This window comes from Lycium barbarum, chromosome 1, assembly GCF_019175385.1.
Source record: "Lycium barbarum isolate Lr01 chromosome 1, ASM1917538v2, whole genome shotgun sequence".
Taxonomy (NCBI): Eukaryota; Viridiplantae; Streptophyta; class Magnoliopsida; order Solanales; family Solanaceae; genus Lycium; species Lycium barbarum.
The window spans coordinates 73,052,656-73,075,474 of record NC_083337.1 but is presented as its reverse complement, the minus strand read 5'-3'; the positions used below and the strand labels follow the sequence as shown (position 1 = coordinate 73,075,474).

Sequence of the window (22,819 nt, the reverse complement as noted above, 5' to 3'; positions counted from 1 at the left end):
TATTACAAAAACGATTACAAGCAAAAGGGAATAACTAATACAAGCAAATAAAATAACGATTACAAGAAAAAGGGAATAGCTAATACAATCAAATAAAATAACGATTACAAAAAAAAGTACTATTACAAACTGAGAAACTCCTTCTTCATGCATAGTAGCGCTTGATTCCATCTGAGTTGATTGGCTTTGGCCACTCTTATCCGTCCATTTCTGCAAACACTACTGCTCCTCCGGAAAGTAATTTACGGACCACATAAGGACCTTTCCAGTTGGGAGGAAACTTCCCTTTGTATTCTTCTTGATGTGAAAAAAATCTTTTGAGCACCATTTCCCCAATTTGAAAAAGTCTAGTCCTGACTCACTTGTTGAAAGATCTAGCCATCCTTTGTCGGTACAGCTGACCGTGATGTACGACAACCATCCTTTTCTCGTCAATTAGAGCCAATTCTCATATGGAGCTCGGACCCATTCAGCATTGTCTAATTTCGCTTCTTGAATGATTCTCAACGAAGGTATATCAATTTCAGCAGGTATGACTGCTTCAGTTCCATAAACCAACAGATATGGAGTTGCTCCTATTAATGTTCTAGTCGTAGTACGGTATCCCAGTAGAGCATAAGACAACTGCTCATACCAACCTTTATGAGTATAAGCCATTTTCCTCAATATCCTCTTGATATTTTTGTTGGCTGCTTCTAGGGCTCTGTTTATTTGCGGTCGGTAGGCTATCGAGTTTTGGTGGGTGATCTTGAATTGCTCACAGATATCCTTCATCAGGTGGCTATTCAAATTTTCTCCATTGTCTGTTATGATTGACTCGGGTACACCGGATCGACATATGATGTGGTTTGGCACGAAGTCCGCTACCACTTTCTTCATTACTGACTTGTGAGACGTTGCTTCCACCCATTTGGTGATGTAGTCAATAGCAACTAAACTGAACTGGTGGTCATTTGAAGTTGCGGGTTCAATAGGTCCAACAACATCCATGCCCGAAGCAACGAAAGGCCATGGTGAACTCATAGCGTTAAGCTTAGTTGGAGGGACCTTGATTAGATCACTGTAGATTTGACATTGATCGCACCTTTGCAGATATTTTCAGCAATAACTTTCCATAGTCATCCAATAGTATCCAGCTCATAGAATCTTTTTTGTCAGAACGAATCCATTCATATGGGGCCCATATATTTCGGCATGTACTTCTTCTAGAACTTTGGAGGCTTCGCTAGCATCTATACATCGCAGTAGACCCAAATCTGGCATCCGTTGTGTAGCACTTCTTTGTTTTGGAAGAAACCATTTGCCATTCTCTGGATGGTCTTCTTTTGTCCATTTGTAATGTTTTCGGGATATTCCCGTCTTTTCACATACAATTTCTGGTCGTTGTACCATGGTTTTCCTTCTGGTTCAGCCTCCACGTGGCAGCAGTAGGCATGCTCTTCTTTCAGACATATCCTTAGCGGGTTGATGTGACTGCTTTTAGGATGTTGGATCATTGACGCTATTGTGGCCAATGCATCGAAAATTTCATTCTCAACCTTTGGTGTAGGCTAAAATTCAATCTTTCTAAATTTCTTGCACAATCTTTGTGCCAAGTTCACATATGGTAAGATCTTTTCATTCTTGGTGGCCCATTCGCCTTGTACTTGATGAATCAGCTGGTCAAAATCTCTAATGAATAATGATTCATTTATGTCCATGTCCAGTGCTATTTTGAGACCTAGGATGCAGGCCTCGTATTCATTCATGTTGTTGGTACAACGGAATTTGAACTTGGCAGCCATGGGGTAGTGCTGCCCATTTTCTGATATCAGGACCGCGCCAATTTCAGAACCTTTGTAATTGACCGCTCCGTCAAAGAACAGTTTCTAGCCAGTATAAGATTCTGTTGCTCCTTCTTCTATGGCCAATACCCCTTCGTCTGGGAAATGCGTACGAAGTGGTTTAAGCTCTTCATCCACCGGGCTTGCGGCAAATAAGTCAGCCAAGGCCTGTCCTTTGACGGCTTTCTGGGCTATGTTGTCAAATTCACTTACCAGCATCTTCCATTTGGCCAACTTCCCGATAGGCATGGGCTGGCAGAATATGTACCTCAGCGGATCCACCTTGGATATGAGGTCAGTGGTGAAAGAAGACAAATAATGCCTCAATTTCTGAGCCACCCAAGTTAGAGCACAACAGGTTTTCTCCACTAGCGTATATCTTGCCTCACTGGTTGTGAACTTCTTGCTCAGGTAGTAAATGGCACGCTCTTTCTTCCCTTCTTCATCGTGTTGCCCTAACACACAACCGAAGGCTTTTTCAGTAACTGATAAGTATAGCAGCAATGGGCTCCCGGGACTTGGTGGTACCAAGACTAGTGGGTTAGACAAGTATCTCTTAATTGTGTCGAATGCCTCTTGGCACTTCTCTGTCCATTTTGTAGGAGCGTCCTTTTTCAATAGCTTAAGGATGGGATCCACAATGATGGTGGATTGATGTAACACCCCGTACCTTTAACCTAAGCTTTGACCATGATCCTAGACTTAGAAAACCAGATAAAGAATGTCGGAATTGGAAATTTCCTCTTCAGTTGTAAGATGGTGGTTTACGCTCATGAACAGTGATCGTATTTCAGTTTACGGCCCGTAAATCAAATCATAAACTGGTAGTTGAATGTCATATGGTTAAATACGGACCGTATTTCACAATACGACCCGTATTTCAAATCGTAAACTGAAACCAAGGATTTCTGAGCATTCTGGAATTTGCCAATTTGATGTCAAATGGTTAAATACGGACCGTATTTCAAAACGTATTTGGAATTTGGGAAACTTCCTTGATAAAAGTTGTAGATCTTTGAAATACCTTTCCAACGGTATATTATGGGGGTCAAACGGACATCTGTGCAAAGAGTTACGACCATTTTACTGAAGAGACGCAGCGCAGTCCGTATTTCAAAATACGGCCAGTATTTAGCTGGGCCGAAAAAGTAATTTTTCCAGAACAGTATATATTTGTCCACATCAGTTCAAATCATTATTTTTCATTCCTTCAAGCCCTTGAACGACTTCCTACCCTCTTCCATCATCAAGAACACCAAGGTAAGCCTGCTCTAATTATTCCAACTCAATTCTAACACCTATCCTTGTAATCTAAATAAGAAATTATCGTTCTAAAACTAGGGTTTTCAAGAAAACCCATCTCAAGGTTCAAGAATTCAAGATTTTGGATATCTTCTTCAAAGCTCAAGTCTTTAATTCAAGTTTTGGAGTGACTAAGGTATGTAGAGTTACTATCTGCGTGTGGGAACATCATTGTTCTTCCCCACGCCGCATAATCCATAAAATTATGATTCTCTACTAAAACTAAGGTTTCAATACCATGCTCATGATAACCCTAGGTCCATGTCCATGATTATATCATGTATGAATTGTTATAATTCCACCATTGAGTTCTTAATATTTCTTTATGATTATTGAGAATTCGTCCGTAATCTATGAAAACCCATATCTTGTATTCCATGGGTTCTTGCATGCATGTTTTTGACTAAGAATGATTGTTTCATGAATATCCTACATGTCTACGAGTTTTCATGCAACTGTATTATATAATTACTTTCATGTTATGATACAAGATACATACATACTAAATACATGTTATCTCATGAAACCATATTTACAAGTTACACGTTATTTCATGAAACCATGTTTACAAGTTATTTCATGAGACCATGTTTACAAGTTATTTTGTGAAATCATGATTACAAGGCAAGTACAAGTTAATCCACGAAAATTATGGGCTTCTTAGCCAACTATATGATGTTCATGTTTTTGGGAGTTACACGAATTACCGAGAAGGCTCAGATAGCCTGAAACAATGTAGCCACCATAGGACAAGGATCGCTCTGCCCAGTTAGGACGATACCTTAATTTTACACTGAATGGATCCATTAGGCACGTTACCACCTTATAACATGGCAAGGTATGAGGGCTCTACTGGTCCAGCGAGGTACCAGAGTACACGTACCCACGTGGTGATATCACATGTCGGTCTATGAAATGCTCTCCCTACTTATCATGTTTTACTTATGTTATATATATATGTACTCATGCTCATGCTCATGTTCATGTCCAGGTTTTCAGTTCAGTTCTTATCATGTTATTTCATTTCCCATGTTATTTCATTCAGTTGCTTTACATACCAGTACATTCAATGTGCTGAGGTCCCTTTTTATTGCCCGGGGGCCTGCATTTCACGATACTGGTACGTATTTATAGGACGCCGCATCTGCTTAGTAGGATTTGCTCGTATCAGCTCATTGGTGAGCCCCATCTCATTCGGGGTTTAGTCAGTTGTATTTATTTTACTAGTCATGCATTTAAAGGTATGCTGGGGGCCTTTGTCACGACCCAGCCCCGTGGGCCGCGACTGGCACCCTACCTGGGTACCCAGACCGAATCACACATTCATTTTCAACTCCAAACTTATTTCATAATTTTTCGAAATCATATCGAACATAATTGATATCAAATATGTCTTAAGCGGTCGTGCCAAATCAAAATATCATATCAAATACAAACTGAGCGGCGGAATGGACATCGCCGGTCAAAAGTGCAAATATAAGCATAAGGGCCATTTGGGGCCAGCATAACAAACAGACCGCCTTAAGACCAGAAAACGGAATCAGACAAACACACATAGGACCCTCGCCCCACATATATGACTACAGGCCTCTACGAACTCAAAACAAAAACATATGGCGAGACAGGGCCCCGCCGTACCCAAATAGTCAAATATACCGAATATATACAAAGCAAAAAGAGTCTGTACCAAAAGTGGACTCCGGATCAAATAGGAGTACTCCGGAAAAGCAAGAAGTGAAGCCTACTGCGGAGGATCACCGATATCTGCACCTGCGGGCATAAAACGCAGCCCCCGAAGAAAGGGGGTCAGTACGAAATATGTACTGAGTATGTAAAGCACGGAGTACAGAAATATGGATCAAAACCGAAAGCAAATCAAATGTCAAAGTGGAGTACAAATGGGTAGATCAAAATCTATATCGAAATCATAATATGTATACATAATGCAATGAATCATGCAAACGCTTAGGAACGTGGTCGCCACTCCGACGCTGGCGCCACACACAGCATAACACCAGAAGGTTTCAAATCTCCGTACATCCCCGAACACAAACATAATCATAGGTGAGCGTATCATAGGTGAGCGTATCGCATCACGAGCCATATCACAATATGGCCCAAGAATGCCACAGAAGTCAACCAGAACTCACACTTAGAGAATTTAGCATATAACTTCTGCTGACGGAGGATGCCAAGTACCGTCCTCAAATGATCTGAATGCTCCTCGGCTGATCGCGAGTAAATCAGGATATCATCAATAAACACAATAACAAACATATCCAGGAAAGGCCGAAATACCCGGTTCATCAGATCCATAAATACTGCTGGAGCATTAGTCAGCCCGAAAGACATAACTCTGAACTCATAATGCCCGTACCGAGTCCTGAAAGCAGTCTTCGGGATATCTGACTCCCGTACTCGCACCTGATGGTAACCAGAACGCAGATCTATCTTTGAAAAATGTCTAGCACCCTGCAGCTGGTCAAACAAATCATCAATCCGGGGGAGGGGATATTTATTCTTAATAGTCACCTTATTCAGCTGCCGGTAGTCGATACACATCCGCAATGACCCATCTTTCTTCCTGACAAACAATACCGGCGCCCCTCAGGGTGATGTACTGGGCTTGATAAAACCCTTATCCAGCAAATCTTTCAGCTGCTCCTTCAACTCCTTCAACTCAGCTGGTGCCATCCTGTACGGAGGAATAGATATAGGCTGCGTATCTGGCATCAACTCAATAGTAAAATCAATCTCCCGCTCAGGCGGAAGGCCAGGAAGCTCGTCAGGAAAAACATCTGGAAACTCACTGACGACCGGAACGAACTGAAGGGTAGGTACCTCCGCGGCAGTATCGTGCACACGAACCAAATGATAGATATAACCCTTCTGGATCATCTTCTTAGCCTTGAGGTATGAAATAAACTTACCCCTCGGCGATGCTGTAGATCCGAACCACTCTATGACTGGTTCCCCTGGAAACTGAAAATGGACTACCTTTTTCTGGCAGTCGACATTAGCATAACAGGAAGACAACCAGTCCATGCCCATAATGACGTCAAACTCCAGCATGTCTAACTCTATCAAATCAGCCTTAGTGCTACGATCATAAATGGTCACAGAACAATCCTTATAAATCTGTCTCGCTATAATAAAATCCCCAACTGGCGTAGCTACCTCAAACGGTTCTATAGGCTCAGACACTATCCCAATCTTACTAGCAACGAGCGGGGAAATATATGATAAAGTAGAGCCAGGGTCAATCAATGCATATACAGATCTGGAGAAAACCAGCAATGTACCTGTGACGACGTTTGGCGAAGCCTCCTGATCCTGGCGGCTGGCCAAAGCATATATGCGGTTCGAGGGACCGCTAGAACCTGAAGTGCCACCGCGGCCTCGACCGCGTCCTGCCGGTGCTGAAATACCTCGCCCTCCAGGGTGTGCAACTGATGGAGCAGAAGAAGAACCGGCGGCTGACCCTGTCTGCTGAGCAGCACTACCAGAACCGCTAGCCAATGGACAATCTCTCATAAAGTGGCCCTGACCACCACACGAAAAGCAAGCTCCAGTCGCTCGGTAACACTCCCCGGGATGAGACTTCCCGCAATGAGGACAATGGGGTCTGGGTGGTCTGGCCTGGCTGGGACCCCTGGGTACCTGTGAACCTGCCACTCTGGAGCTCTGACCGGCCCCAGACGGTCCTGTACTATCGAATCTCCGGCTGCCTCACTGAGTACCCCGGCCGGAGGGAGGAAAATGTCTGTCTGACGGCTGCTGCTGAGGCTGTCCGCCTCGAGAATCTCCAGCATAACCTGCGGACCTAGCCCTCTTGGGCGGCCTCCTATCTCGATCTCTGCCAGCCGGATCAGACCTACGACGGTCCTCCATACCCATCGCATAGGCCTGAAGTCGGGCAATGTCCATGTCTGCCTGCAATGACACTGCCATACAACTATCAACCAAATACCGGTCCAATCCCATAACATATCTGTGCATCCGATCGGACATATCTGCTACCACGGCCGGTGCATATCGGGCCAGAGAATCAAACTCAAGGTTATACTCGCGAACACTCCGACCCCTCTGCTGCAGACGTAAGAATCGATCAGCCCGTGCCCGCCGTAACTCTGGTGGCAAAAAGTGGCGGGTGAATGCTGTCACAAACTGATCCCAAGTGGCTGGAGGGGCACCCTCTCCTCTAGACAGCTCCCAAGTCTCGTACCAGTGGGTAGCCACATCTCGAAGCCTGTGCGAAGCCAGCTCAACTGACTCGGTCTCTGAAGCCCTGACCAAGTCCAGTGAGCGTCGCATCCCCCGAATGAAGTCGTGGGGGTCCTCGTCGGGCTTAGACCCGAAGAACTCTGGAGGGCCACATAGCAAAAACTCCCGAACTCTCAGGCTGTCCCGCCTGTCATCATCATCGTCGTCCCTCCGCCCGCGCCTGCGAGCCTGTCCTGCTACCAGTGTAGTCAACAGCTGTACAGCCTCCCTCAGGGTCCTATCCTCCGCCCCTGGCTGAGGAGCTGGAGTCTCAGGTGCGGGTACACGGACCTCTGGAGCTGCTGAAGGTCCTGCTCCAGGCTGTACTAGTGGTGGTGTAGCAGACCCCTCAGAATGAGGCACATCCTCAGGCAAATCATAGAAACGAGCCCGGGTAGCTCGCTGTGCCTGGCTAGTCTCTCCAATCCTCGCCTTGCCCTTCTGGGCCGCCGTTTCCTTCTTCGGAGGCATCACTGCAAACACGAAGGCGAGTCAGATCAAAATCATCCTAATAGCTCAGCTCTATCGCACGATCTAAGATTACAAAGAAAGTAACATCCTAAATGCCCTGTAGCTTCCTGCTTATAGACGTGGTGCACAACACATCGATAAACAAGACTCTACGAGACACGGCCTGTAGACATTCCGAGGACAAACCGCTCTGATACCACTTTTGTCACGACCCAGCCCCGTGGGCCGCGACTGGCACCCTACCTGGGTACCCAGACCGAATCACACATTCATTTTCAACTCCAAACTTATTTCATAATTTTTCGAAATCATATCGAACATAATTGATATCAAATATGTCTTAAGCGGTCGTGCCAAATCAAAATATCATATCAAATACAAACTGAGCGGCGGAATGGACATCGCCCGTCAAAAGTGCAAATATAAGCATAAGGGCCATTTGGGGCCAGCATAACAAACAGACCGCCTTAAGACCAGAAAACGGAATCAGACAAACACACATAGGACCCTCGCCCCACATATATGACTACAGGCCTCTACGAACTCAAAACAAAAACATATGGCGAGACAGGGCCCCGCCGTACCCAAATAGTCAAATATACCGAATATATACAAAGCAAAAAGAGTCTGTACCAAAAGTGGACTCCGGATCAAATAGGAGTACTCCGGAAAAGCAAGAAGTGAAGCCTACTGCGGAGGATCACCGATATCTGCACCTGCGGGCATAAAACGCAGCCCCCGAAGAAAGGGGGTCAGTACGAAATATGTACTGAGTATGTAAAGCACGGAGTACAGAAATATGGATCAAAACCGAAAGCAAATCAAATGTCAAAGTGGAGTACAAATGGGTAGATCAAAATCTATATCGAAATCATAATATGTATACATAATGCAATGAATCATGCAAACGCTTAGGAACGTGGTCGCCACTCCGACGCTGGCGCCACACACAGCATAACACCAGAAGGTTTCAAATCTCCGTACATCCCCGAACACAAACATAATCATAGGTGAGCGTATCGCATCACGAGCCATATCACAGCATAACTCCAAACGGAACCCGGCCCTATGGCGAAGCCTCGGGAACCGTAACACAGCATACGACCGAATTATTGTAAGGCGCACGAATCATAACCGGCCCGGGAACCGGTGAACCAAGTCATAATAAGGCACGAGCGGAGTCGTGAGCAAACCAATGCAATTCGTACTTCAAAATAGTTTTCCAAAACGAAGTAAACGCATAAGTCATATCATAATGCAAAATAGTCGGATACTTAGCCGATATAAAGTTTCATTTCACAAAACATTCCCAAGTAGTACGTATAACTCAAAACGTAACTTAGCGTATCATAATATTCAAAATACATCTCATAGGAGGGAGTTTCACAATCGAAAGTATCGTATCCAACTTTATTCACAAAGATAGCCCAATAAGGCAAATAGGGCGTTTCAGGGTAGCGGGCCCACCTCGAGTCAAAGTGGGGTGGCGAACTTATCTTTACGAACATTTATATGCCAAAGGTCATACATGGGCGTTTCTAGGTTACCCGACCACATTTCGATAGGTTTCGGACGAGTGGTGGCATTCTAGCCAAAATAGAGCCCTTAGGCTTCAATCGAATTGAATGAATAGTAACTTTTCTGTGAATCGGGTTTCGAGGAGCAGAAATGCTCCGGAATTTCTCATATTCGCCTAACATACTAAGATATGCCAAATAAAGGAGTGGGAAGCTTTACATACCTCACAGACGTCGTATGCTCTTCCAAAAGTCCAGTCCCGTTTCGTCAAAAATCTGCAAATGGTCAAAGTTACCAATTGAGATTCTTAGGCTTAAAATTGCCTTTAATTCCATATTTGCCTACCGAAATTTCGGCAGCATTTCCCCTATAAATCTAACATCCCCGAGGCGTAGCTCGGCTCAAATTAACCAACCACAACAGCCCACACATCAACCAAACCATATAAACAACAATCAAGTCACCCTAGCTTCAAAGTTCTACATAATTTCTTAAGTTGGCAACTTCCATTCAAACTTTCAAAATCCCAATTCTATATTCACATAAGTTCATTCATTTACCCATCCAACACTAGTCAAACACATTCCAAATTCAATCTAAGACATACACAAAATTGCACCAAAAATCCATTAGTTTCCATAATTCTTCAAAACATTAAAATTCACGACGAACACTCTAACTAACGTCGTTTCATTCCGAATTCATCAATATCATTGCAAAGTCATATCTAAAGTCTCTAGCACCCAAAATATACATTGATATACATGGCGATACCGAAGCAATACGCTTTCCGATAATATCCGAATTCATTTTCCACCGCCAATTTAATTCAACAATTAATCATTTACGATATAAGGATCACAACAACACATTATGCCAACTTAAACAAGATCAATTCAAACCATTTCTTTCTTCCATAAGTCACGGCCAATACACACTCCACACACACCCACGTTTGTTTCCCCAACATCCAAGTCACGGGATTTCTATCTATTTACAATCCTTAGCATATTCATATCAATTCTATAACATAAAAGGGACAAAATTCATACCTTTCCTTGAAACCCCGACTTGTCGCAAACGTCGATCTCGTGCCAAACTAATTATACCCCGTTGAAGAGGGCCTTGAGTACTTCACAAATATGAGAAGAACAAGATTTTTGGATCACAAGGAAGCTTGGAATTTTTTTTTCCTCTTCCCTATTGCTCTCGGCCGAACCCCTTTGGTTCTTGGTGTGTTCTTGATTTTTTGATTTGATCTAAATTGCTAAGACTTCATAGTGATATATATCCTTTTGGGGTCATGTGCATAGCACATGACCCTTTTAAAAATGGGCTTGGCCGGCCCCTCTCTTTCCTTTGGGCTTCATTTGAAATTTTTATTTCTTTGGCCCACTTCTTGAAAAGTCCCGATTTGTAATTCCCGAAACTAATTTCCGAAATTCCAAATTTATCCTCGGCCTTCCCCGAGGTCTTAGCATTAAAGGTTTCACAACCAACATAGTCATATTCACAAAAATTAAATTTATGTCCTTCTAACACCCGAGTCATAGTTATTTCTCGATTTCCAATTGTACGAAAACACGGGGCCTAACAGCCTTGTCCCAGCAAGTACGTTTTCTAGTCAAGATTCACGATTAGAGGTTTCATAGACTAGCCAGTTTAGTTATGTTAGACATGCAAGGTGTTTAGCCATCTTTGGCTCAACTCATGTTATTTTCGCATTTATGATTTAAACCAGTATTACATTAAATTATTATAACATCTCATGCTTTATAAAAGTTCATCACGTTCATGCTATATTTCCACTCATGTATGCCTCATAATGATTCAGTAAGCCATGTGATTCGCTCGGTCACATGCAGTATGGCATCGCGTGCCGTGTTACGCCCAGGTCATGGTTTGGGGCGTGACAAAGCCTGGTTTCAGAGCCTAGGTTCATGTGTCTTAGGGAGTCTATGAAACCGTGTCCAGTGGGGTCAATTTTATATATGTGTGCCCACCACACATATAAACAGTTGACCACCAAGACATTTAAGATTGTCTCACTTCTTTCAACTCTAGATCGTGCAATAGAGCTGTGTTCTCAAAAATCACTCGAACTCATGTGTTGTTTCCCATTCTACCGAATACGCCTAGTCTCAATGGATGAGGAAGATGTAAATATAATCACTATCGATGTGTTGCTTTCAGATAGAGTCATCATGAATTATTCTAACTCGTGCCATGAAGCTTAGAGCAGTAAGTAACATTCTTTTTCCATCGAATTCTGAACGTATCAAATGTGTAAGCGGCAAGAAGGAAATTCGAGACCCAAGACGTGCCAAATAGTGCATGGTGTGTTTATCAGGTGTTAGTACCATTTGGAAGACAAATTTCGGTATGGTAGCACACATAGGTTATATACCCTATAGGGTAAGTTTATTTGGACTCTTTGACCATGAAGCTATAGTATAAGGGTGATGGTTCATATTTAAGACCCCACGAGGTAGCATGTTACGAAGTTAACCGCAGCAGGCATAAATTGTCCACGGTAGTTTTGAGCAAGGGATTAGCCTAAGAGCCAACCACTTGTAATACTAGAAAGTCTCGACTTTTCCAAGTATATATATTTTTTTGCCATATGATCTATGCACATTACTAGGAAGGGACTGATGCGATAAGAAAACCATGAGCAGACGATATTGATTTTTTTTTTTAGTATTAGTTTCAAATTATTTCAGCTTATTCAGATCAGACCTAGAGAGTATGACGTGAGTAAGTTACTACAAGAAGCAGGGATTACTATGAGATGGAAGATATGATAATTCCCTCTTATGTTATGTGATTAAGTATTTATCCCTGATGTGTATAGTATGATATAATTTTGAAAGTGTGTAGGGTGTTTGGGGTTAGTTGTTCCAATTCCTTATTTGAGACAGATGAAGTTTCCTAAGTGTGATTCATGTCTATCGTTCAGAAAGATAGTATACAACCCAAGAATAGAGTCAGATAAGGAGGACAAGTTAGAAATAACCTTATGCTTCACTTTAGTACTCAGAGAAGAATTAGAGAATATGATGCTAGCAAGTGGTTAACAGAAGCATAGTAAGTAAGTTTGAATAGATACAGTGAATTAGAAATTTTCAGCACAGTTAGTAGAAGAACGATTTGAGTTACTTAGCCAAGTTAGCACTACTAAGTGGGTAACTGTCTGAATACACCGAAGGCGTGTTAGAACCCAAAGGGTTTAAGTTAAATTTGGGGTATAGAAATTGGTGAAAGAAGAAAACCATCGAGAGCAAGCTACAGAAGAAGAGCCTTTAAGAGTTATCAGAAAAGGGTTTTCCTCAAGACTGACAAAGCGAGTATGCCAGTATGTACACTAGATACCCGTTCATTTAAGTAATCCAATTTTTCTAGTAAGTAAGACTTGCTTAAAGTAAGCCAAAGAACTGAGTTGTCAGTATTTTAGAGGAAATTAGTGGAACCACTAGATTATCACTTATCGCTAACTCGAGGGATCCATAGGCTTTAAACGTGTTACACCTCGGAAAATTTTCCGTTGGTACACAAGTAAATGAACTAATGATGTGTGCGAGGAGTGCGAGTGTATAATGTTTCATGGGAAATGTATGTAAAGGGATGTGGATGATTAGAATGAAAAGTCGAGAAATGAGAAAAATTGAAAGTTGGCAAAACTGCCCAATGGTCGTATATTGCAAAATACGGACCGTAAAGTGCAATACGGTGAGTGAACTGGCAGTCGTAAACTGCCATGCAAAAGCTTCAGCTTTCTGCCAGTGGTCGTAAAGTGCAAATACGGACCGTAAACTGGTATACGGTCCGTAAACTGCCAGGTCGTAAACTGGCATGCCAAACTTCAACTTTCTGCCAGCCGAGGAAATGGTTAAATACGACTTGGTGGACGGACCGTAAAGTGATTTACGGCCCGTAAACCATGGTCGTAAACCACCATGAAGGCAGCCCAGCTTCTGGTTCTGGAAATGGCTAAATACACCAATGGAGGACGAGCCGTATAGTGTAATACGGTCCGTAAACCTCCATGGACGACCACAGTTCACCCAACACAGATTTTCCAATTCATTAAATATGAGGTTCAAGACTTATTTTTTTTCATTACAACATTACACCACTTCTCTCTAAAACTTCTCTCTACATTTATTATATGAGTTTTCAAGGATTATAAGCCATCAATAACATTAAGACAAGTGAATCAAGGATATGGGAATCATCAAGGATCATCCAAGTCAAGAAATCCAAATGGAGAAAAACTAGGGTTTTGCTCAAAGAAGAGTATTATTAACCAAAGCTTGTTCCTACAACTTCTAAGGTAAGATTCATGATTTTTACAAGATGTTTAAGGTATTGGAGAAATAAAATACATGGATTGTAGAAAATGTGGTCAACTAGGTCATGAATGATGAATAGTGACATTTTGAGAAATAGTTTGAATTGAGTTATGAATGTTGTTGTGTTGTGATATGAATGTGTTATAAATGGTATTAAGATCATGAACTAAACACTTTAGATGAACGGACGCAGATGGGTGTATGACCATGAATGTGGGGGAATTAGAGGCAAATTGAGGAATCTAGATAATGTGGATAATGTGAATGACTAATGGCCATTGTTATGATATTAATGAAGGTATAAACGCTAGCATTGGAAGGGAACGTACAAGTGTAGAATAGTTCGATGGAAAGGTATGTAAGGCTAACCCTTCTTTCATAAGGCATGGTTCTTGGCCAAATTCCTAATTCCTCTATATGAGTATGTTGTCTTCACATGGTTGACATTCCGAGCTCATAAGCTCATGACCCTTGATATGTACTATGATTATACTATGTTCCTCGTATGATGAGTAAGTCCATAATGTAGATGTAACGATAACGATGAGGATAGTAATGATAATGATATCAAAAATGATGCAAAAGGTGCCTACGGGCTATTATACTTATATGTGCCTATGACGGGCTATAATGAACCCCGAGCTTATAACGCCGGGTAGAATATATGTATATGAATATGTATGAAGTATGTATACGATTACGAAACGCGCGCGCACGTCTGCAGATGGTACAGATAACCCTGAAGCCTTGGTAGGGCCAGGTAGAAATAACATTGAGCCTTGGTTGGCCAAGTATGTATGAAACACCGAACCTTATGGTCGGGTACGCTATGTATGTATATAAGTGTATGGCTACGTATATAATATGAATATGAATGTGATAAGACTATGTATAAGAATACGAATAAGGACATGTATACGAATATGAGCATAAGTATGGTACGAGTATTATTATGGGATACGAACGACGATGTATGCAATTAAGCGACATGATGATGATGATATTACCGTCTCCCCTCCTATGCTATCTTCATATGATATCTATTATGCTTCTATACTGATGTTGATCATGCTTTACATACTCAATACATTCTTCGTACTGACGTCCTTTTGTTTGTGGACGCTGCGTCATGCCCGCAGGTGCACAGGGAGACAGACTTGATCCATAGCTGCTTATTCAGAGATTGCATAGCAGAGCTCCATTTCTTTCGGAGCCGTAGCTTTTGGGTACTTATTCTTTTGTGTATATAATTATGGGCATAGCGGGGTCCTGTCCCGCTCATACGATATGTCATACTCTTAGAGGCTCGTAGTCATGTGTATGTGGGTAAAGATGTTCGGCCATGTCGGCCCATGTTTTGTATATCTTTTGTTAGCCACGTCGGCCTTGTACTTGTGATGTGGCATAGGTGCCTATGATATGTTAAATGATGATAGTCGTCTAATGGGATCAATATGATTAACGATAAGAAAAGCATGAATTGACTTATGGTTCACCTAGATGTTATGTTATGGACGATAAGGGGGTGCTCGGGTGGGGTAGCACCGGGTACTCGTCGCGGCCCCCTAGCCGGGTCGTGACAAAAGTGGTATCAGAGCAGTTCAGTCCCAAGATATGTCTACGAGCCGTGTCTAGTAGAGTCTTGGTTATGGGTGTGTTGCGCGCCACACTTATAAACGAGAAGCTACGGACATTTTAGGAATATATGACCTTCTTTCTTTATAAGAATCGTGCGATAGAGCTATGATGTAAGAAATTCTTGTTCCTAAATCGTGTGTTGTGTATTTCAGAGATGCCTAAAAGGAAAAAGGCTACAACAGCCCAAAAGGGAAAGACGGCGGCAGAAAAGCGGGCTGAAAGAGCACCGCCACCGGTAGTCGAGGAAGATGAGTCCCAGAGTGCGGCTCAATCTCAGTCCTCCAAGACAGTGCCTATTACTGAGGAGTACGTGGGAGCCTCAGCCCCAGCTCCAGCTCCTCCACCGAATGCTTCGGGCCAAGATGTGAGAGAGGCCATTAATTTGTTGACTCAGTTGGTTGCGGGCTAGACTCAGAGGCCAAGCGTAGGGCAAAGTGACAGGGCTGTTAGTGCAAGGGCCCGTGACTTCATTGCTTTGAAATCCCCGGAATGCTTTGGGTCGAAACTGGAGGAGGATCCCCAGGACTTTGTTGACGGTATGTTGAGGACGCTCCGGTTGATACATGCTTCAGACACCGAATCGGTGGAGCTAGCGTCATATAGATTGAGGGATGTCTCAATCCAGTGGTATATGGTTTGGATGGCTTCGCGGGGAACCAATGTACCTCCACCGGTATGGCAAGAGTTTGTTAATGCTTTTCTCCGTCATTATATGCCTCCAGAAGTTCGGCGAGCTAGGGCCGATAAATTCTTAAATTTGAGGCAAGGCAGTATGAGCGCCCAAGAGTATAGTCTCTGTTTCAATTCCTTGGCTAGGTATGCTTCGGCCATGGTAGCGGATATGGGCGATCGGGTGCACCGGTTTGTGAAAGGCCTAGGGCCACACTTGATGGATAAATGCTTTACTGCGTCCCTTCAGGATAGCATGGATATTGCACGCATTCAGGCACATGCTCAGGAATTAGAGGAACACCTACAGCAGCGGAGAAATGAACGTGAGCAGGATAGGGGCCATAACAAGAGGGCCAGACCTTCGGGTTCGAGGAGCGAGTCCAGGGGCGGACACAGACATCAGTTTCCCAGCCATTCAGGCTATTCTATGACCAGTACACCTCCACAGTTCACGGGGCAGAGATTTGACAGATCTACTCGTTCCGAGCCGAGTCAGGTTTATTCGGGGTCTCAGTTTAGAGGTGATTCAGGCCAGTCAAGGCCACCTGTACCACGATGTTCCCAGTGTAGGAAGTTGCATTAGGGTCGATGCCGATTGGGCTCGGATGGTTGCTATTCATGTGGTCAACCAGGCCATATCATACGTGATTGCCCCTCAGTACAGGGTAGAGGTAGGACCCAGCCAGCAGGGTCGGCAGCCGGATCATCAGCATTTGTACGCCCTACGGGGCCAAGTTCACATGCGCCAGTCGGCCATGGTAGAGGTAGAGGCAGAGCTTCCAGTACTAGCGGTCCTCAGGACCGTATTTATGCTTTGGCTGGACGCCAAGATCTTGAGTCTTCTCCTGATGTGGTCACAGGTATATTATCGGTATTCTCTCATGATGTATATGCTTTGATTGATTCGGGCTCCACATTATCATATGTTACTCCATATATTGCGGGTCGATTTATAATTGAGCCGGAGTCTATGAAACCTTTCGAGGTGTCTACACCCGTGGGTGAATCGGTAATAGCTAGCCGAGTATATAGGAATTGTGTGATTGTCATTTGTGATCGTCGTACCATGATTGATTTGCATGAGCTAGAAATGGTAGATTTTGACATTTTTATGGGAATGGATTGGTTGGCTTCTTGTTATGCCAATGTTCATTGCCGAATGAAGATGGTTCGTTTCCAGTTTCTGGGAGAACTAGTCTTAGAATGGAAAGGGAATGTGGCATCACCAAAAGGTAGGTTTATTTCCTATCTAAAGGCAAGGAAAATGATCACGAAAGGGTGAATGCACAAACCTAGTACGAGTTCAAGATGTAGAAGCTGAGTCGCCGACACTTTAGTCAGTTCCGGTAGTGAACGAATTTCCGGATGTGTTCCCGGAAGAGCTTCCAGGACTTCCTCCCGAGCGAGAGATCGATTTTGCGATTGATGTGCTGCCAGACACTAATCCCATATCTATTCCTCCCTATAGGATGGCACCCGCAGAGTTGAAAGAGTTGAAGTAGCAATTAAAAGACTTGCTTAAAAAGGGCTTCATTAGGCCTAGTTCATCCCCATGGGGAGCACCCATATTGTTCGTCCGGAAGAAGGATGGCTCCTTGAGAATGTGCATTGATTATCGGCAATTGAATAAAGTGACAATTAAGAACAAGTATCCCCTCCCGAGGATTGATGATTTATTTGATCAATTGCAAGGTGCCAAATGGTTTTCAAATATTAATTTGAGGTCCGGGTATCACCAACTAAGAGTTAGGGAGAAAGATATCCCTAAGACAGCTTTCAGAACAAGATACGGTCATTTTGAGTTCCGAATGATGTCGTTTGGGCTAACTAATGCACCGGAAGTGTTTATGGACTTAATGAACAATGTATTCAGGCCTTTTCTGGATCGATTCGTGATTGTATTCATCGATGACATCCTAGTGTATTCTAGATCCAAGGCAGAACATGTGGATCATTTGCGAATTGTCCTTGGAGTTCTTCGAGCTCGAGAGTTATTCGCGAAGTTTTCCAAATGCGAGTTTTGGTTGAACTCAGTGGCATTTCTGGGCCACATTGTTGCAGCTGACGGTATTCGAGTAGCTAGCCAAAAGATTGAGGCAGTGAAGACTTGGCCAAGGCCCACGAGCCCTACGGAGGTTCGTATCTTTTTGGGCTTAGCCGGTTATTACAGAAGATTTGTTGAGGGTTTCTCTTCTATTTCTTTACCGCTCACCAAGTTGACTCAGAAGTCAACTAAGTTTCAATGGACAGATGTTTGCGAGCGTAGTTTCGAAGAGTTGAAAGACCGACTGACTTCAACCCCAGTTTTGACACTTCCAGAGGGATTGGAAGGATATGTTATTTATTGTGATGCTTCAGGCGTCGGGCTATGCTGTGTATTGATGCAAAATGGTAAGGTGATTGAGTATGCTTCTAGACAATTACGGAAACATGAGTAGAATTATCCTACCCATGACTTAGAATTGTCCGCGGTGGTCCATGCTTTAAAGATATGGAGACATTACTTATATGGTGTCCACGTGGATATTTATACAGATCATAAGAGTCTCCAGTACATCTTCAAGCAGAAAGAGTTGAATTTGCGGCAACGACGATGGCTAGAGTTGCTAAAAGACTATGATGTTGAAATCCTGTACCACCCCGGAAAGGAAAATGTTATGGCTGATGCTTTTAGCCGTAGGTCGATGGAAGTCTAAGTGATGTACGACCAGAAAAGAAAGAGATGGCCCGTGATCTTCAGCAGTTAGCTTTCCTAGGAGTCCGAGTGGTGGACTCAGGTAGCAGCGGAGCTACTATTCAGAATTCAGCAGTTTCATCGTTAGTAGCGGAAGTAAAAGCGCGATAATATGAGGATCCCATGCTAATGCAGTACAGAGATACACTCCCTCAGAAGGAAGAGTCATCATTTGACATTTCGGAAGACGGAGTTCTCCGATGTCGAGGTAGGTTATGTGTTCCCGATGTGGCAGGTCTACGCCATCAGATTTTGAGAGAAGCTCATTGTTCCTGTTACTCCGTTCACCCCGGAGCGACGAAAATGTATCATGATCTTAAGACTATATATTGGTGGAATGGGATGAAGAAAGACGTAGCGGAATTCGTAGCTCAGTGTCCTAATTGCCAACAAGTGAAGATAGAACACCAAAAGCCGGGTGGCTTATTGCAAGCTATAGAAATCCCAACTTGGAAGTGGGAAGTGATTAATATGGATTTCATTACAGGGTTACCCCATTCTCGACGTAAATATGATTCTATATGGGTGATCGTGGATAGGCTCACAAAGTCAGCGCATTTCTTACCGGTCAGAACGACCTATATGGCAGAAGATTATGCTAAGCTTTATCTTAAAGAGATAGTGAGACTCCATGGCGTTCCGGTATCTATTATCTCCGATAGAGGGACTCAGTTTACAGCCAAGTTTTGGGGGTCTTTCCAAGAATGTTTAGGGACCCAAGTGCGCCGAAGCATGGCGTTTCACCCACAGACCGATGGGCATGCTGAACGTACTATTCAGACTCTTGAAGATATGTTACGGGCATGTATGATAGATTTTTAAGGAAATTGGGATGACCATTTGCCACTCATTGAGTTTTCTTATAATAACAGTTATCATTCTAGCATTCAAATGGCACCGTATGAGGCTCTATATGGGCGAAAGTGTAGATCCCCAGTTGGGTGGTTTGAAACCGGAGAAGCTAAGTTGATAGGGCCAGACTTGGTCCAGCAAGCAATAGAGAAAGTTAAGCTCATACAAGATCGGTTGCTAGCGGCTCAAAGTCGTTAGAAGTCCTATGCGGATAATCGTCGAAGAGACTTAGAGTTCGAAGTGAAAGATTGGGTATTCTTGAAAGTGTCGCCGATGAAGGGCGTGATGAGATTTGGCAAAAAGGGGAAGCTCAGTCCCCGGTATATTGGGCCATACGAAATTGTGCGCAAAATAGGCAAACTGGGGTATGAGCTAGATCTACCTCCAGATTTGGAGTCAGTCCATCCAGTATTTTATGTCTCGATGCTTCGGAAGTGTGTTGGAGATCCTATGAGGATCGTCCCAGTTAACGATATTCAAGTGACAGAAAAGTTAACTTATGATGAAATACTCATTGCCATATTAGATAGGCAAGTACGGAGGCTTAGAAACAAAGAAGTGGCCTCAATTAAAGTTCTGTGGAGAAATGACAATCGAGAGGAAATGACATGGGAAGCAGAAGAGAATATGCGATCCAAATACCCACATTTATTTCAGCCCTTGGAAGAAGTCCAAGATGAGACGTCAAAATCATAAGGTATGCATGTTTTCCCTTTTATACATTCAGGTCGTGTGTGGCCAAATTTCTAGTGCTGTTGTATTATTGCCTTGTGAGGCATTGTTGTTGTGGGTTGTTGTGACAGGGTGGTAGTGCCACATTACAGAGGAAACTCTGGCGAAATTTTTATAGAATTCCCTAAGCCTTTAACATTCGAGGACGAATGTTCCTAAGGGGGGTAGAATGTTACACCTCGGAAAATTTTGCGTTGGTACGCAAGTAAATGAACTAATGATGTGTGCAAGGAGAGCGAGTGTATAATGTATCATGGGAAATGTATGTAAAGGGATGTGGATGATGAGAATGAAAAGTCGAGAAATGAGAAAAATTGAAAGTTGGCCAAACTGCCCAGTGGTCGTATATTGCAAAATACGGACCGTAAAGTGCAATACGGTCCGTGAACTGGCAGTCGTAAACTGCCATGCAAAAGCTTCAGCTTTCTGCCAGTGGTCGTAAGTGCAAATACGGACCTTAAACTGGTATACGGTCCGTAAACTGCCAGGTCGTAAACTGGCATGCCAAACTTCAACTTTCTGCCAGCCGAGGAAATGGTTAAATACGACCTGGTGGACGGACCGTAAAGTGATTTACGGCCTGTAAACCATGGTCGTAAACCACCATGAAGGCAGCCCAACTTCTGGTTCTGGAAATGGCTAAATACGCCCATGGAGGACGAGCCGTATAGTGTAATACGGTCCGTAAACCTCCATGGACGACCACTGTTCACCCAGCACAGATTTTCCAATTCATTAAATATGAGGATAAAGACTTATTTTATTTCATTACAACATTACACCACTTCTCTCTAAAACTTCTCTCTACATTTATTATATGAGTTTTCAAGGACTATAAGCCATCAATAACATTAAGACAAGTGAATCAAGGATAAGGGAATCATCAAGGATCATCCAAGTCAAGAAATCCAAATGGAGAAAAACTAGGGTTTTGCTCAAAGAAGAGTATTATCAACCAAAGCTTGTTCCTACAACATCTAAGGTTAGATTCATGATTTTTACAAGATGTTTAAGGTATTGGAGAATTAAAATACATGGATTGTAGAAAATGTGGTCAAGTAGGTCAGGAATGATGAATAGTGACATTTTGAGAAATAGTTTGAATTGAGTTATGAATGTTGTTGTGTTGTGATATGAATGTGTTATAAATGGTATTAAGATCATGAACTAAACACTTTAGATGAACGAACGCAGATGGGTGTATGACCATGAATGTGGGGGAATTAGAGGCAAATTGAGGAATCTAGATAATGTGGATAATGTGAATGACTAATGGCCATTGTTATGATATTAATGAAGGTATAAACGCTAGCATTGGAAGGGAACGTACAAGTGTAAAACAGTTCGATGGAAAGGTATGTAAGGCTAACCCTTCTTTCATAAGGCATGGTTCTTGGCCAAATTCCTAATTCCTCTATATGAGTATGTTGTCTTCACATAGTTGACATTCCGAGCTCATAAGCTCACGACCCTTGATATGTACTATGATTATACTATGTTCCTCGTATGACGAGTAAGTCCATAATGTAGATGTAACGATAACGATGAGGATAGTAATGATAATGATATCAAAAATGATGCAAAAGGTGCCTACGGGCTATTATACTTATATGTGCCTATGAAGGGCTATAATGAACCCCGAGTTTATAACGCCGGGTAGAATATATGTATATGAATATGTATGAAGTATGTATACGATTACGAAACGCGCGCGCACATATGCAGATGGTACGGATAATCCTGAAGCCTTGGTAGGGCCAGGTAAAAATAACATTGAGCCTTGGTTGGCCAAGTATGTATGAAACACCGAACCTTATGGTCGGGTACACTATGTATGTATATAAGTGTATGGATACGTATATAATATGAATATGAATGTGATAAGACTATGTATAAGAATACGAATAAGGACATGTATACGAATATGAGCACAAGTATGGTACGAGTATTATTATGGGATACGAACGACGATGTATGCAAGTAAGCGACATGATGATGATGATATTACCGTCTCCCCTCCTATGCTATCTTTTTATGATATCTATTATGCTTCTATATTGATGTTGATCAGGCTTTACATACTCAGTACATTCTTCGTACTGACGTCCTTTTGTTTGTGGACGCTGCGTCATGCCCGCAGGTGCACAGGGAGACAGACTTGATCCATAGCTGCTTATTCAGAGATTGCATAGCAGAGCTCCATTTCTTTTGGAGCCGTAGCTTTTGGGTACTTATTCTTTTGTGTATATAATTATGGGCATAACGGGGTCCTATCCCGCTCATACGATATGTCATACTCTTAGAGTCTCGTAGTCATGTGTATGTGGGTAAAGATGTTCGGCCATGTCGGCCCATGTTTTGTATATCTTTTGTTAGCCACGTCGGCCTTGTACTTCTGATGTGGCATAGGTGCCTATGATATGTTAAATGATGATGGTCGTCTAATGGGATCAATATGATTA

The 22,819-nt window shown here is 42.9% G+C and overlaps 1 protein-coding gene across 1 annotated transcript; it reads right to left on the bottom strand.

The window, feature by feature from the left end:
• Positions 1 to 435: 435 nt before the first annotated feature.
• LOC132612256 (uncharacterized) lies at positions 436 to 1,023 on the bottom strand. The gene has a single exon (XM_060326562.1). It carries the CDS (start codon positions 1,021 to 1,023, stop codon positions 436 to 438), a length of 588 nt encoding a protein of 195 aa, XP_060182545.1.
• Positions 1,024 to 22,819: the final 21,796 nt, after the last annotated feature.